The 18,749-nt window shown below is 26.9% G+C and overlaps 1 protein-coding gene across 4 annotated transcripts in view; it reads left to right on the top strand.

Moving 5' to 3' along the window:
- The window catches only part of LOC142326222 (cathepsin Q-like), a 37,988-nt gene extending 21,310 nt beyond the window's left edge, over positions 1–16,678 (top strand). Inside the window, exons 1-4 of one of the 4 annotated variants that reach the window (XM_075368515.1) lie at positions 3,769–3,923; positions 7,078–7,216; positions 9,249–9,398; positions 16,458–16,678. In XM_075368515.1, coding sequence (XP_075224630.1) covers positions 3,922–3,923; positions 7,078–7,216; positions 9,249–9,398; positions 16,458–16,511 — 345 coding nt within the window. In that variant the 5' untranslated portion in view covers positions 3,769–3,921 and the 3' untranslated portion in view covers positions 16,512–16,678. Of the gene's footprint in view, positions 1–3,768; positions 3,924–4,470; positions 4,609–6,427; positions 6,448–7,077; positions 7,217–9,248; positions 9,399–16,457 lie in introns of those variants that run through there. The other 3 variants (XM_075368517.1, XM_075368514.1, XM_075368516.1) reach the window with 3 other exon arrangements.
- Positions 16,679–18,749: the final 2,071 nt, after the last annotated feature.

The following is an 18,749-nucleotide window of genomic DNA, read 5'->3' as shown; positions in this document are numbered from 1 at the left end:
TGTAAGTTCGTTTGTGTCATTTTTACATGTTTTGCCTACTGCCATTAATCGTAGAAACAAGCGTCTGATGTTTAGACTGTTATCATTTATTGTACTACCTGGGCCTAAAATGGCGGTTTTTTATATTAGTATCTCTTCTGTGAACAAAAGATTCCATTTAAATTTTATTATTTTTGGGATGATCATTTTTTGTCTTCATAATAGGAAGTATTCCTCAAATAAAAGTGAATTGTTCTCTTTAAGATTATGGGAGTCGGTTAATAAGTCCAAATAAATTCCGCGCTTGAGCCTTTTGTTTAGTCTGTTCTTTTCTTTTTTAAATTTGGCTAAGATTGGGTGCAGGATTTTGTTTATAACGATTGAAAAATGATTTTCAGTGATTTAAAGTTAAGTATATTATCGCTCAGCTGCTCTGGTATGCGCGAAGCTCGGTTGCACTATTTAGAATTAATCCGAAGCTGTAATAGGCCTAGTCTGTCGGCTGAGGATTTCGCCTGAAATTATTCTTCACAAAAGAAAAAGATTTTGTTTAAGTATATATTACGAAAGACTTAATGGGAAAAATTAAGTTATATTCCGTATTAAATTAAACATTCCTAATGATTAAAGTAATCGTGATATTTTTTTAATTTCTATTGTGTTGCAATTTGTTTGAAGAAAACCTGTTTGTGTTAATTAAAATATTACACAGCGAAACTGTTACTATAGTTAAATACAAGGTCGTACTGGGATGTACACTTACGTGAAGCGACTACGTTCTTATCCACTGCATGTACGAGAATTCTACCGGTTTTGTTAATTCAATTTTTTTTCTTTCACAACCCTTTTTCAATTACTTTGTTAATTGAAATCATGAAAGTATGTGTGTAGCGTATTTAATAGAGTTGTTAAAACATGTAGTTTACATCAAATTGTACCTAAACTAAGAGCCGTAATAAGTTTTTAAAAAAATATGTAACATTAACGTTGAACGAAAACGGTATATAAAAAAAGGCTGCCATATTGAAACTGACTATCTGTAAAAACTTAATTGATAAAACTTTGTTTCTTATTATTCTTAAACTGTTGAAAAAAAAGATTTCTTCTTACAAAGTTATGGAACTTTAAAATTACACAAACGGGAAATTAGTGGGAAAAAATGGGAATTTGATGCATAATTTACGTGTTTTTTTTGTTTTTTTTTTTGAAAAAATTCTTCAAAGAAATGTTTTTTTTTGGTGATAAATACTGTTGTGCGTCGTATAATAGATTCTTCTCGCTGGGAGACAAAAAATGGAATCGCACAACACAAAAAATCACCCGTTCTGTAAGACTATGTATGATTTTAGGTAGGTCAGAAGCTGAAAGAACCTGATAAAGTAATTAAAGGGAATTTATGATAAAAATAAATCACATTAAGTTGATAAAGTACTGTATGTCTATGTATAAATGAAAATATCAATTATTAGGTTGCTTTTCCGATGTTCGCTTAAAATTTAGGAACCGTCCGGCCGATCTAAATGATTTTTCTTTTACCATTGATCGTTTTAGTTTTTATTTAATTAAAAAAAAAAATTATATTTGGGTGAAATTTTTATAGCTTTTTTTAAAGATCTTAGCGTACTTTTTTACATTCCATAACTGATTGAGAGGTACCACTTTATCAGCTAATTTTTTGTTCAGTAATATTTGACGTTGGTTAGGCGCATCACGTTAGTGTTGGCTGCATTGTTCCTGTTCTGAAATTTTGTACATCCTTAATTTTTTTATTTATTCGTATCGTTATAAAATTAAATAACTCATTCAGAAGATATCAGCGATGCAATAGAATCTTTTTTCCATTGACCTTCATTATATGAAAAAATGAATGCGTAGTATTAATTCATCCATTTATTTATAGTGTATTATGTTCACATTCTGCGATTTATACAAGCAAAACCTTATCTCCATTTGGTCCCTTTATCGTGTTGCTAATTATCTCGTTTTCTGTTTATTGGAAGTTTTTTTTTTAAAACAAAACCGGTTTTAACGCTTTACAGTTTTGCATATACAGAATTACTTTTAATAAAACATGCCGAATGAACCCTTTTTGATTGACATCTTTGGCAACTTAATTTATTGAACCTGGTGTCAGACCCTTCCTGATGAATACGTTATTTGCATTTGCTGTAGCTCAGGATGCATTAATAAAAGGAAAAAAACTGATGTGGACACTACATGACTTCCTTGTATGCCTATTAAATTACATATACCCATTTTTTGCTACACTTCATTTAAACTTATTTTATTTGAAAATGAGATACGATCCTTCAATTTTTTAATAAAGTGGACAGTTACACAATTGCATTGTGTTGGACACCACATTGCGTCACATTTCTTTGTGGTGTCCGTGTCAGCATTTTGTATTATTTATATATTAATTTTGTTTCTCGTCGCTCAAGTAGTTTGTGGTGTAAATGAGAACGTGTCGGATTCGTAACCATGGACACATCGGTTCGAATTCGACTTCATATACATATATTATTTTTAACTTCAATATATTTGATTTATTAATAATTATTAACCTCTAAAATTTTTTGAATTAAACTGAAAAGTACATAAAATTTTATTTCACTAATAACATCTGATTTTTTCATATTTTTTTTTTATTGCTATTATTGAAAATTATTTATTGTAATTTTCTTTTTACAATCGCTGGTTAATAATTATTAATAAATCAATATATTTAAATTAAAAAAAAAAAAAAAATTATATATGTATATGAAGTCGGATTCGAACCGATGTGCTTTCCCCTTGTAAGATCCAAATATTTCATTAATTAAAATTTCATTAACTAAAACTCTGGAATCAATAAGTACCACTTTTGATATATCGTTGAAAAGCTGTCAATGAGGGCTTATTACTGAAGTTAAGAAAAAATCCACATTTGTTGGATTTTGGGCTTTTTTTGGATACTTTTGGGTCAGTCGATTGCAATCAAAAGGGAAGGTGTAAAACTAGATGTTACAACAGTCCTAATCCAAAATTTTAACATTCTACGGCTAATAGTGTTTGAGTTAGGCGAGATACATACATACAGACATCACCTCGAAGTCAAAATGGATTCAGAGATGGTCAAATCAGAATACTTCCTTTACTTCATAAGGAAGTAAAAGTTATATAAATAAATTTAACTCTGTAAAATGTATTACAACTGTTTGCTTAGAACAGTTAAATTTACAATTTAACTTTTCTAGCAAAACCTTTTTTTTGAAATTGTCGAAAGAGGCTATTTACGTTTTTGATATAATTGTTTTAATTTTATTTTATAGGTAGTATTTTCTTATGTATAGTTTACAAAACAAAAAATTGTAAAAGTAGTTGCACATTTTGATTGTTAAAACAATTCATCATCAAAAATATGAAGAATTAAATTTATTAAAAAAAAATAATAATAATAAAAAATAACGTAGTTGTTTATAAAAGCATAAAGTTAAAATTAAGAAACAATACAACCTCGCTGCGAAAAAATTACTATTATCCTTTTTTTTTCTTAATAAATCACCAGCTGAGGTTGTACTTTAATGCCAATATTGAAGAAAAAATTAATATTTAATCCGGTTCCGTTAACTGGAAACTTTAATTCAACTTGTAAATTTGTAGATCGGCAATAAACCTACAAGATGTTTAAAAATGTAATGTAGAACTGACAAATTACATTTAAACGTAACTATCTAAAAATAAATATTAATTTAACTCAGACTTGTCGTTCGCTGATACGTGCACAACCAACCTTTGGAAGATGGCGCCGTGCTTAAATAGATCTGGAAAAGCATTTGTTGCTCAGATTTAATACGCCGCGCCTGGTAGTAACATCCAAAGAATATTGCTAGAAAGATTGTTAAACTTTTGATATAGTAAAATCTTTTGGATTCAACATTTGTTTATATTTATAAATTAAAAATGTAAGTAGCTGGGTAAAAAATTATCAAAAATATTTATTGTGTTACGACAACGTTAATTACCGGTACTCCAGTAAACTTTAAGGTTATTAATTTTTTTTAATGTGTGGATCGGTTATAACATCAAAATGATTAATAAAAATTTCAATATAGATAAATTTATTAAAAAAATAAAAATTTAATTTTAAATTAAGTAAATTAAGATTTTTTTAATTTAAATCAAATCTGATATATTATTTTTATGCAATAAAAAAGTTATTTTCTTTTTTCCGACGTTAATTAAATTATTAACCTATCCTCTGCTAAAGGTTGATCACTCGGGAATGTTACCTCGCTATATTTTTTGAATGTCTTACAACAATAAAAAGTAGTATTTTTATTAAAAGAAATAGAATTTGAAAATGATAAAATGATTTATATTTAATAATTTATATTTATCATTCAGTCAAGTTAAAATGATTTATTGTTCATACTATGCGTATCGCTTAAAAAGAAACGTGCGAGTATGAGTAATACTGTATTAGATTCCCAGTACTGCATTACACCACAATGACGTTTTATATCTGCTATGAAAAAAACTATTGTAAATTCTTATGTAATGTATAATCAATTAGAGATAACAGTGTAACGTTTTTCTCCCACATATATGGTTCACTTCCTGGTTTTACTTTTTGTAGTGTTTTTGTTGGTATGTAGTTTTTCTTTTATTGCTTTTATATTTTTTAATTTATTTTTACAAAATAGTTTCGTCTGTTGTATATACTGTTGTGTGTTATAACATTTTATGGTAGCTAAAAGGTTTTTGAATGAATCTTTACATAAATTGTAGCATTATAAAAACAAAATACTGAGTATACTATCGTTGTAGTGTAAGTTCTAATTCTGAAAAGCATTTGCAATCGTAAAAATCACATATTCAGATTTTTATTTTTGATATCCTGTGCCTTATTTGTTCCATTATAAATTTATTTGTTAACATGTCTTTTCTTTCTTTGATGCCATGAATATGCTGTGATTTTGAAAAAAAAAAATTGTTTTATTACTTGTAGAAAAAAGTAAACGTTTTATTTTTATTAATTTACAAAAACTTTTTTTAAATTTTGTATTCTGATAATAAAATGTTTTATTGAAAATTCAACAATATTTATATTATAAGTTGCTGATTTGACAATTTAAGCCTTTTTCTGTTTTAAATCCATTTTTTTCAGATTTATTACGTATTTTAATACATACAATAAATATATTCATGCATATTTATATTTGAAACAAAATTAGTAAATATTTTCTCCTTCAGATTGTTACAACAGTTAGGGGGTTATAACTGATTGTATTAATTAGGTAGAGTTGTAATAAAATATTATGATAGTCCAGGATTATATTTTTGTTATGGGAATTTTTTATTTTACAAAAAATCTAAAAAAAAAATGCAAAAGAAGGATATTATTATTCTTTTTACAAATGCAAACTTAAAAAAGTTTCTGTAAACATTTAACAATGAGCATATGTTCGTAATGTTAGAGAATATCAGAAATAATATCTTTATAAAATGCATAATAAAATATTTTAATAACTATTTCTATACAGAGCTTTTTAATTAATTTATTTTTTGATTCAGGGTTGTCCTTTCTTATCTTCTATCATAATTCTTGTTACTTCCAGAATTTATGGCGGTTTTGTTTTAAATGTGTTTCTTTATTTTCTTTAATAATAATATTTTTATTTTAATTATTTAGGAGTATTTGCTATAATTTCTGGAGGGAGTACTAATAATAGCTTAGGTGCTAAATAAATAATTAATACAAAATTTCAAATTCTTTATTAGATTCATTATGTTGTTCTAGGACGAAGTAATATAGTAAGTAAGATAATGAATCAGAAGTAAATTAATCTGAATTTAATTAAATAAGATTTTAGTATAAATACATTTTTGTATTTATGAATGTATGTTATTGATAAGTAATTATTTTTATATTTTTATTTATTTTTTTTTTTTAATATCAATGTTATTAAAAAAAAAATATTACTAAACGATATTAAGAAATAACATTTTATTAATTATACTGATCAACATTTAAAAATGATTAGTTTGAAAATTATTATCTTGTATATAACTTTTATTCATACACTCTCATAATACATCGAATGATTTTAGATTATCTCAATGTTCACTTTTCAATTGAAAAATAAAGCACGAATTTCCAGTGAATTGTTTATTGTGTGATAATAGGGAGAGGTATTTTGGGTTAGAATTCTTTGTCAGTCATAACATTTTTCATATTACAAAAATTAAATTAATTTATTATTCTTTAAATTTTGTGTAATAACTGAAGTTAATGGAGTGAAAATTGAAAAAAAAAGTCATGTTTCATCTTGAGAAGAGTTTGTTTATATATTTAGAAAATATTAAGAGTAATAATAATCTTGACTTGCTTTCTAAGTACTGGAAGTGTAATTCTATATGATCTTTTGGAAACTGATGTAGTTTCATTATACAAGCGCCATCGTTAATGCTTGTCTAAGTAATGAGGTAGGTAAACTATTTCGTATTTGGTGATTAGGTAGTCTACTACCTTGCATTTGCTTTTGATATCTGTGTGTATGTGTGCGTGCATGCATGCGCAGGTGTGATTTGCAAATATTGATTCTGTTGTTGTGTCTAGGGTATGTGTATTTTTTTATATTTGTGAATTGAAGTGCGATCTGTTTGTCCAGTGCAGGAATCAGTAGATTAATTTCAGTTTAAATTAAACATAAAAATATATAAATTTAAGTATATAGGTTTTTTTATGCATTATAGCTTGGGAATTATATGCACTGTAAGAAAGTTGCTCCTTTTACTACATCATATTTTAATTTATCTTATTCTGTTTATACGTTTTTTTCTGGTGGTGTAGTGACTGATCTCATGAGTCATAGTGTAGTCATTAAACTGGTGTTGAATGAATTATTATTTTTTTTTTTGACTTTAATTTAATCTTATAATTTGTCAGTTTATATAATATTTATCTGTTGTTTTTGTCGTTATTAATCATGAAGAATAACATTTTCTTCAGTTTATTTATGTTACTGTTGGCTGAATTATTGTGTGAATTATTAAAAAAAAAACTAATTGGTTGAAATATTTTAAAATGGTATTATTTTCTTTTGTTTCATTTAGGTCTGAAAAGTATTATTTTTTTATATTAGTATTTTGCTTTTATTGCCAACTATTTCAATCATCTACAATGGCTTCACCAGTAGATTCAGATGAACCCAAAATTCCAGATGAATCAGAATATGACTGGGAAAATTTCAAAGTAAGTTATTTTTTCTGTTTTTTCTTTTTTTTAGTACTTGGTGAATGAATGACAAGGCCTTATTGCATTTTCTAAAACTTTAGAATAAATGAACAGTAATGTACATCTTTACATTTTACAATTTTTACATGCTTATAATCTGTAAATTCATATCTAATTTACGTTTAGATTATATTGTGGAACATTAAATTCTTACTCATTTATAAATCTTGGGATTTCTATGTATACATACTCTTATATGTGTATTAACCAGTTTTTGATTTAATTGTTGTATTTTTTTTTATAGTGAATCAGTTGAAGTGAATATTAACAAAAAGGTTAAAGACTACTTTGGTAGTCTTTAAAGATTCTACTTTGGTAGAATTTCCTGTGTTTTAATTTAAATAAAAATAAGAAACTATAATAAAATAAAAAAGTAAATTTAAAAAACTTATAAACACTTATATTAAAGATGAAAAACAAGCTTTTTCAATCGTTTAGTTGATCTTTGAAGTTTGTACCTTGAGTAAGGATTATTAATTGTCTGTTTTAAATTTAGTGCTTACTTCAAAAAGTCAATTTAAAGAAGATTTGACAAAGTAATATTTATTTTTTTTATATGGTTTTCTTTTAACTCGGTTTTGTTTTTGTTGAAATGTATTTTATTCTTTACTTTTTGATAGGCTAAATAAACTTTTAAAATAATGTAATGTAAGTGTAATAAAAAAAAGTGATTAATGAATTAGAAGCAATTAATAAGTGTATAGGCAATGTAGCGAAAGCCGATAGACTTCTTTAAGTAACAAACAAGTTTGGGAGTTTTCAGTTAAATTAAAATTTTGGTTTTAAATAATGTTTTCCCAATTGTTACATTGTTCAGTCGGAGTGTTTGTGCTATTACAGTCATATTATCAGATCTTCGTTAGAGAGTGGTAATATTCCTTGCCTCCTGAAAGTTTGCAGCTTTGAATCCCTATCTAGGTTGTCATTTTTTCACACACTGTAATAACTTTTATCATAAAAAAAATTGTGAGGTAGCAGGCATAGCTCTAATTGTAATTGGACATAGGTCTTTAGTTACAAGAGAGTAAAGAAATAAATAGAACCTAAGTAGCTGATAATTATAAAGCTAATCTCTTTGTTACCATTTCATTTTTTAAAGTAATCATTAAAAATCCATTTACATTAATAAATAAAGAACATTTTTTTTCCAATTCTTTGTCACTACTTATTCTTCTAGGCAAAGTAATATAACTGTACAAAGAGCAATAATTCATATTTTGGTTGAAGGAATATCCCATCAGCAAGTGAAGAAATCTTCTAAATCAGTTCATTAGCACTAGTAATTGGATATAGTGGCACAAACTGATATGATTTATTTTACTGAATTTTCTTAAAAAATGTAAAAATTTTCCTTATCTTAACTCATGAAGTTGATGAATACATATTGTTAATAAAAATTAAACCTAAACTCATCGGAAAATAAGATTATTAATTTTATTGAAAAAATTAATTTTTAATATTTCTATAAATATAAAAATTAAGAAAATGATAAAACGTATTTATCAAACAAAATTTAATATTTTTTTTTATTTGAAATAAATTTACATGATTTTGCAAAAATGTAGTATAAAAGAATAGTTTTCTTTAGTCTACTTTTCTTGATCAAATGTTTTTAAATTTCTAAAATTCATTCAATGCACCTTGGTCTTGACGTGTAAAAATATCAATTCCTGAGAGAATTGTGTAGTTAATTTAATTTTTGATTCAATTCAAGAATTAATAACCTGTTTATTTTATAAATAATGAATTACAGTTAGACAACAGATTACATACATTAGTGTCAAAATAATCAGATCACCATTAATAAAGTTATGAATTTTTTAAAAAACTTTTCTTTTGCCTGATGAGGTAGCTGAGACACTTGCAAAGTACCTATAATAGAAAAGGAAAAGTAAAGCAGTAAAAACCAAATCATATTTGTAAGGAATTTAAAAATTTATTGTTTTTTTTCTTTTTTTAATGTTGATGATTTTTATTTCAATTATTTCAGAAAAAATATGGTAGACATTATGGACCAGAAGAAGAGGCACTACGTCATGAAATTTTTAATAAAAATGTTGAAAAGATAAAAGAACACAATAAATTGTATGCTGCTAAAAAAACTACATATATACAGGGTGTTAATGATTTTACTGATAAGGTTAGTATTTAATATTTTGACCCTACTTTACTTAAGCTATTACAAGAAGAATTCCCTATGAACAGAGAAGTTAAGTAAGAAAGGACATTATAAGTTATTGGGAAAAATTTTTTAACATTATCTATTGCTGGCATTTTTCGTACAGTTTGGTGTTATATCACTCATGCATCTAAAATTAACATAAAAAAAAATTGTCTCTAGGAGGTCTGAAAAAATAGGATAAAATTATTGCAAAATTTGTTTACAAATTTTTAGCTTTGAGTTGTTATATCAATCTGGTTGAATCTAGATCAAATCAATCTAGTATACTATGGAGTATACTACAGTATAGTCTAGTATACTATGGAGTAATACATGGGTATTATGTTACAAACATGCAAAGGATATGTTACAACATAAGGAGGATATGTTGTGCAACAATGATTTAAATTTTTTGTGAGGAAGTTCCCATACTATTCTGTATTGGAATAAAAACAGCCATAAAATAACCATTCAAAAGACTAAATGGGTAAGATTGGTAGATTCAAATAAGGTCTTTAAAATAAAATATGTTGTGAAAATTGTCAATACTGAGTGATAGCTAGATTACGTGAAAGTTAATATAGAAAGTTTTTGCCATGTTTTCACATATTTTATTCTTTTATCAATAAATTTTCAGATTATTGTAAATGAAATACTTTACATTTTTTTACATATTTATTTCACATTTGAAATTATTTTGTCATGTAAAAAAATATTTTAAAATGATTATTTTCAGATTATGTTGTTGCCACTTTTATACTAATGGTTACCAATAAAGAATATGGTTTTATCTTACATTGTTTATTGATTGGTTAGGATAAGGAGTAGAATATTTACTGTTTAAATATATTTCCATTTTTTAAAGTTATCATGTAATTCCCTGATCGAAAATCTTGTTCATCTTTCCATTCCACCTTGCTAATTCCTACTAAATCCAGATTTAACCTCTTCATTTATTTCTTCAATTTATTAAGTCTACCAATTTTATTTAAATTTTGGTTGTTTCGTGCTTTTATTTGAAGAACATCCATAATTCCTACATTATCTTATGACCTCTTGAGTTGTCCCCCATTGCCTGAGTTCTGAGTGGGAGACTATTTTATTTTTGGAATATTTTACCAAGTGAAGCAATCATATTGGTTCAAAAAAAAAGAAAAAAGGAATTAGAAAAAGTATTTCCTTAGAAAATATAATTGTGCTTTTCTACTGATTTCAGCAACACAATAATACTCAAGCCAAACTTTTACATTTTTTATTCGCTCCATATCAACTATCTACATTAAATATTTGTGGGTCATTGGAATCCTAAAAAAATACTGAAAGGACTGTGCTCCCTTTCAGGAATTATTTCTTGTCTTGTCCCTCCTCCACATATATTCATTTATTGTGGTATAGCTACCGGCTTCTCAAAGGAGTAAATGCTGACAGCTTGTTTACAGGTGGCTGATACTTGTCTGTGGGATAGTATCCTTAAAAGAGTTTCTTAAATTTTAGGTGTTTCATTCCACTTTAGGCAGTACCCCCAACCTTTCCCAGCCACTGCTACTGCTTGACTATAAATGCTTATCTGTGTTGCCCCTTATTTGAAGCTAACCATCATACTAAAGGCCTTTCCTTTATCTACAACTTGGGAATTTACTCTTTTCTCTGCAGTTAGGTTTCCAGTACAAAGAACAGGGAGTGTGTTACTCCATGTTCAAAGAGAAAAAATGCCCCATCATTTCCTGATGGAGGAAGGAAAACAGGTAAAGCATTGATTAAAGCAGAATTAAAAAAAAAAAAAACAAGTAATTATAAAATAAACAATAGAAGTAGTTGAAATCCATATTAATGCTTAAAAATAATAAATAGATAAAATAACAGTAGGTTAAGTATGTGAAAATGCTAAATAAATAAATAAGGTAAAAACCAGATAACAATCCATATGTTAATGAAAATTAATTGAGCTGTACTATTTGTGTATTGTAAATGGTGATGGAGAAAATTTCAACATTTTTTATTATTTTTCTCATTGATTTGAGTAATACTGTTTCTATATAAGAAAGACAATCTTTTAATTTTTTTAAAATAAATAGATGTCAACATCTTTTAAAACAGCAAAAAAGTTATTACATTTGTAATAAGTCCTTTTCTTTTATGCTTATATGCTGATTTATTACACAACGTGTGGAATAAGTTACATGAAAACATTTTTGTTGTTGGTTTGATGTAGGTGGATATTATTTTTTTTAAAGAATAAGTGGTTATTTAAAAGTGAATGTTGTAAATTTATAAATAAAAATTAACATTTTAAATTAGCTGGTAAATATCAATCTTAGATGGTTAATATTTATTGGCACAAAGCAGTAATTTTGACAACCTAAGTATGTTGAAGTCATTTCTGATTTTTGTGGGAGTTACAAGAAGATTGTATTTCAGACAGATATATATGTAAGCATAATAATGATATTTATTATTAATAATGATGATAAGCTTGTTTCTTATCATGATGCTTCAAGTCAAAATAGTATGGTTTGATTCTATCGCCAACAAAACTAATTTTATCATACCATGAGTATTTATCTAATTGTAAATTTGGAAACCAAACATCTTGGAAGCAGTATTATTATATTTACCATAAATATAAATACTTAACATGATTAGAAGTGTTTATTCTACCTGAGAAGCAGAATGCAACAATTTTTATACATATTTTTAGTTAGTTACAGGCCATTTAATGAATAATTTTTGAAATGAGAATGTAGAATTTTCTAGTCCTTCTAAATAATTATTTCTGGATATGAGTACTGTAAATAATTTGTTAAATCAGTACATTAAATCATTCTTGGAGAGAGTAAGAATCAGTAGTTTAATATTAATATTTTGAGGGAGGTTATTAATAAACAGTGTGAAGATGTTACATTTACATTTACCTGAATTTTTATATATGTATCATAGATTGATTTAGTTTAAGCATGACATTGTAAGCAACTGCCTCTTATATGATTAAATCTTTCATGAGAATGAGATGTGAAACTAAATTGTATGCTTTACTGAAAATGAAAAAAAAATCAGGGATATTTTCTTGTGTGCTATATAAAATATTTTCCCAAAACTGTGTAATTGCTGTGGCAGAAGATATTTTTTTTCATAAAACCATGCTTAAAGGTTTCTCCTGTAATCCTGTTAAGAAGTTTTAAGAATTAGTTTTTACTTTTGTAATAGTGATTCAGCGATTGTCCATAGTCATTTTCTTCACTTTTTTGACATTGTCATCGGATGTTGATGTGCTGGTATGTCCAGAGCACTCATCATCTTCAACATCTTCATGGCCTTCTTGGAAATGTTTGTACCACTTTTAATGTTTTTGGCGATTCAAAGAAGAATCGCCAAAAACAACATTCAAAATTTCCTATGCTGTAATTTATTCCATTCTTAAAGCAGAATTTAATGCAAATTCTTTGTTCGATTTTTTCCACAAGTTAAAAATCTCTGACCATACCAAAACCTTTCGATAGCCAACAATAAACTAAGCATCCAATATGGCTATCAGTATAAACATACATTAGGGACAAATATACCAACACGACAGAAAAAAAAATTGTGGTAAATTAAAAAATTCTGCAGATTTTTTTATCAAACCTTGTATACAATGGGTAATCTCATTTTTACATGAGATAACATTGCTATGCTCGGTAGTAGCTAATGAAATATCACCAGAACATCTTGGAATACTCTGCAGAAACTGATTTCAAGAATTATTTACTAAATCTGTTTTATCCAAAATATTTTCCTAAATAAATTAGTTCTAAGCTAAAAATGATAAAGCCATTAATATTTAAAAATCTAATGGTGTATTGACAAAAATTGGTGACTGATTAGCATGTGCTTAATTTTTAATTCTCTCCTCTGAATGACTCACTCTATGCTGGTAGAGATACTTATTTCATACTGATTATTAAGTTTTATTTAAATCTGAGATGGCGTGACCCCTTTAATTTCAATTGATTTTTTTATTTTGTTCCAGTTTTTAAACTTGCTCTTAAGGTTTTATCAGAATTAATCTTTACATCATATTTTAATCTAATTTTATTCCATATTTTGCTCCCAGTCTTTACCTTAATTTCATTATAAACAAATTATCAGTATCCATCTCTCTGCTCTTAGAAATTTTCCCATCATTATTTTTTATTAATTTCTCATACATTTGCACTTTACAAGTTGAAATTCCATTTTTTACTGCCTAACTTTACACTCTTATCTAATGTTTATATTGTATCTTATCTGATATTTTGTATTGCAATGACCTCTTGAGTACCCCTTGAGATCTAATTGTGAGACAAGTTTTAGAGAAGATGTCATCATATTTTACTAAACAAAAGATTAATGAAGGACACATTTACTCACAAGTACAGCTATAGTTTTCAACTGCTTTCTCTCATAAAGCATTCAAAACATATCATTAGCAAAGCTTCATGTTCCTGTTGATTAGTCTACCTTTAATCAGATGACAAATATATTTTGGAAAGACTATTCCAACTCCCTAAAAACTTATCCCTTTTCAGGAATCATCACTCACTCTTTTCATCATATTTTTTTTGTTATTATGGTAACAAAAAAATTATTTGTGATATATATTGTCTGCTTCTCATTCTTTGCAGTGAATATAACACATTTTTTCAAACAGAATGATGTGTACATTAATTTGTTCTATTGCACCATCTCTCTCAATCTTTCTTATGACAGTGACTTGTTTAAATTAAGTTCATAAGGCACCATTCAAGAGTTGCTTTCTTTAAGAGTAATGATGTTTGTTATATCACCTTTCCTTGTGAATGAAGTGAAAATGTTCCTTATAAGACTAAATATCTATGTTTTGGTAAATCTGATATGCAAACCATATACAGAGTGAGTAAAAGTATGGAAACCCCTCAACTACTTTAAAACCATTCCAGATAGAATACTGTAACTTTCAGGATAAGGATCACTCAACTACTTTACCTTTTGACGAAAAATAAAATTTCAACCCCCTTCTTGAGAGGGTGGTGGCCAAGGGGTTCTAACTCAAATATTTTAAATGGTGACACCCTTTGTGTAGTATTCATTTTAAAGGTCTTTTTAAGACAAGAAAAGTGGTATAAATAAAAAGTTAGTACGATGTCTGTATAAAAAATTGTGGCAGAATAAAAGTTTGGATTTTGAACATTTTGAAATTTATAGGTTCTGATAATGAAATTATTAAAAAGAAGATAGTTAAAATGAATTAAATTAAAATTTATTGTAAAAGTTAAATTTAAAAAATGTTTATTTTTTAACACAAAAAATTATTCTTGTTCCAATTTAATGAGTAAATAAATAAAAATATTTTCACCTAATCTTGCTGATCAGCTTAATGGTCTCTTATCATTTTTGCAAAGAAGCTCACTTCATTGTTTTGCAATATTCCATTTAGAATGTTTAATTACTTCACTGTTAGTTTTTTTATGAGAATTTATTGTAATCATTTGGCTGATTGATTTTGTTTACCTTTACCACATTTGTAAGTTACTTTTATTATTTACATATATTTTAATTGTTTTTATTTTTCTGTGCTACCTGCTATCATTGCTAACAACATGTCACTGAACAAGAAAGGGTCACAATTTTAATGATGAGGGGCTTTGCTGATAGTTAGGTCATATAATAAAGTTTGTGAATTGTTTAATGCACCATTTAATAATCATAACCCTATTTCAAAAGGTTCATTATCAAAAACCATAAAATGTTCAGTAATTCAAACATTAAAAAGTGAAAAATCAAACCGTTGAAAATTCATCTGGTGCAAGAACTTAATGAAGATGATTACTATTGAAGGCTTGAGTTCTGTGAAATTATGATGAACATTATTTTTGCAGATTCCAATTTATTAAACAGTGTAGTTTTTAGTGACAAGGCCTCATTTTTTTAAAATGACATGTAAGTTGCCATAATTGTTGATACTGGACTGATATTAATCCCCATTGGTATCGTGAGGCACATACACAGAATCCAGTCATAGTAAATGTATGGCCAGGTATTGTTGGTAGATGATTGATAGGGCCTATATTTATTGATGGAAATTTAAACACGGTGAAATATGAGGTTTTACTTCTCTACTATTATCATTTCAAATATTCAAAATGTTATTGGCCCCAACTTCCAAAATATTTGATTTCGACATGATGGTACCCTGCTGGTCTTCAGGTAGGTGAAATTTTAAAATGTATTTTTCCTGCAAGTTGAATTGGTTGAAGGGGTCAAATAGAATGGTGAGCGAGATCACATGACCTGTCACCATTAGATTACTTTCTATAGGCCCACTTAAAAAGTATTGTTTATCATAGTAAGCCCCAAGATATCGATGATTTAAAAACAAAAATCAAGAATTAGCACAAAATATCACCAGGGAATCAATCAATAATGCAGTATCATCCTTTTACAACTGACTGGCACACTATCATACAACAGAAAGAGGATATTTCACATATTTATTAAAGTGAAATGTGAGTAAACAAGCAAACGGTATGCTTATAATTTATTTTAAATAAATCTATTCGATAATATCCATTTAATGAAATTTACCAACTGTACCAACTTTTTAAAAAAACGTTTTTGATCAAATGTAGCAACTTTTTATTTATACCATTTTTTTTGGTCTTAAGAGGCCTTTAAAATGATGTACCACATAAAGAGTGTTACCATTTAAAATATTTGAGTTACAAGCGCTGGGCCACCTCCCAAGAAGGCGTTGAAATTCTATTTCTTATCAAAAGGTAAAGTAGTTGACCAATACCTTATCCTAAAAGTTACAGTATTCTATCTAGAATGTTATTAAAGTTGTTGAGGGGTTTCCATACTTTTGACTCGCTCTGTATATGATTCAGTAAAAAAAAGATGGATTTGAGAAATATTTGTATTCCTCATTTTTCAAGTAAGTTTGGTATGAGATGTTATTATTGAGAATGCTATCATTTATGGTTGTGGTACTTCTTTTTCCTGTGTTGTATTACTCATATAATGGTAGTTAATTTTGTTTTCCAGAAACCTGAAGAACTGAAGTACCTTACTGGCCTTAAACTTCCTGAGAAAAACTGAATGTGAGGCAAATTGTATATGTTTTAACACTTACTATTATTAAAATATATTGTCTTTTATCTTGTTAGAATTTTTATTCTGTAACTTTTCAGTTGTATGTATAAATAAGTGTTGTAAGATTATATACCTAAAAAATATAAAATAAAATTTTACTTTTTACTCTTTAATATATGTTTAATTTTGTTTTGTTAAATTAATTCCTCAAGAATGTTATGGTGGAGGCTATCAGCTGGAAAAGCATTTATTTCATGTCAGTATTTTGTCTAAAAGAAAAAGTTATTTTTATAAAAATAATAATGTTTTTTCCAAGAATATAATATTATAATTACAAAAATGAAAGTTGCTTCTCAGTCTGTTCAGGAATCACTTGTTTGCCTTTTTCTTATGAAACTTGCAGATAATTTGTCATCGATCATGTGAAATTAAAAAAAAATGGCAAGTGATAAATGTAATTTTTTCCAACTCAAAAGACCAAAAGTATTCTAACTAAACAAATGTGATGTTAAAAAACTCTTCTATTATTTTAACAGGATTTTAAATATACTGTTACAGACAGGGTTTCATTACAATATTATTCATGAAAAGTATTGATGAGACTTTTAGTGCAAGTCACGTTCAAAAGTGGCCATAGTCATTCTAAAATATAACAAGAACCCTATTTCAGCCTTACTATGGAAAGTGAAGAGTGAAGTGGTTCCTATTATCTTCACCAAGGCACTAACATACTTTTGTTATTCATTGATATGACTAAGTTTATTCAAATAAATAAATAAAATCAGAAAATATTCATACAAATCCCATCTTCAGCTTATGAACATTATTACATTTAGAAAAAAACAAATTCTTCCTTCTACTTCAGAAAGCTCAGTAACTTTGGCTATTGAAGCTGGGACAGATGCAAACTAACAAATTAATTTTTTGTTATGATAAACAATGTGTTTGAGTGTATAAAGTCATGTATACATGACTTTATTCAGTAAAGGATTAATGTTTAATTTATTTAGAAAAATTAAAATTGACTTGGTGATTAAATGCAAGACGTTTTTAGAAATTACTTGAATTGATGCTAAAAAACACTGCATATTGTTAAAAATTAAATAAATAAATGATTATTAATAAGACAAAATAAATAATTTTTGAAATTTCACGAAAAAATAATAATAAATGAAATAATAATAATAATATATATATATATATTTTTTTAATTTACATTTTTATAGAATCCACTAAATTGATACAGCCAGTTTTTCAGGGGTTTCCATATAAATAATAAGTGCAGAGTTAAAAAAAAGCAGAAATAATTCCATTGAAAAAGAAAACATAAAACAAGATTAATAACTCATTCATTTATATAAACAAGACAAAAAATCTCCTTATCCTCAAACATTAATATTCTTCTCTTTGTTGCTTAAAACTAATTAAATATTTACAAAAGTTAAGAATGTCTTCTTTCAACTTCTTCATAAAAATTAAATTTAATGTACCTGGTGACAAATTTGAGAAAATATTTGGGACAAGATATGGCAACATATGATAGCTGTAGTTATGATGCTGGTGTATAAAATAAGGTGCGTTTCAAGTTCCATAGTTCATGTTTTTTTAATTTTAAAAAGTTTGATGAGAAAAAGTTATCCATAATAATACTTTGATTAGCAGACCTCTGGGTAATAAAAGTCTGCTGACTCTATGAAAATTTTAGGTATTTTTGGGAGTATGTCTATTGTTGTTATAGGATTTTACAGTAGTTTTAATTACTTGTATTTGGATGGAACGGATTACATTTACATGCTCCCAAGCAGTGATAACGCATCTTAAGACTGACTCAAATAATGTGGAATATACATTTCTTAAAACATAATTAAGAAAATGAAACTGTAGATGATACATTTTACATTGTTTACTATGTAATCAAACAGAAATAAAACTAATTTGCTTAGATCAAGTAAAAATTTCAATAATAATGCCTAAATAACTTTGCTCATATTTATAAGCTACAACAAGGCAATTACAGGAAAGTAAAATATTTTGCAAATACAAGAATGCTTTTAAAAATAATCTTTCTTTTATTACTGATTTTTGGGCAGTAGTCAAGTATCTCAACTGCCCTTTTTTCATTAACAATTAAGCTTTGATCATGAGCCCAGCTAACAGTACATCCATGATCTTTTTGCATATGAAATAATAGCACATTTATAGGATGCATTTGCTATGATTAGAACATCATCAGCAAATTGATAT

This window comes from Lycorma delicatula, chromosome 6, assembly GCF_047948215.1.
Source record: "Lycorma delicatula isolate Av1 chromosome 6, ASM4794821v1, whole genome shotgun sequence".
Taxonomy (NCBI): Eukaryota; Metazoa; Arthropoda; class Insecta; order Hemiptera; family Fulgoridae; genus Lycorma; species Lycorma delicatula.
The sequence above is the reverse complement of the archived record's forward strand: the minus strand, read 5'-3'. Positions and strand labels throughout refer to the sequence as shown.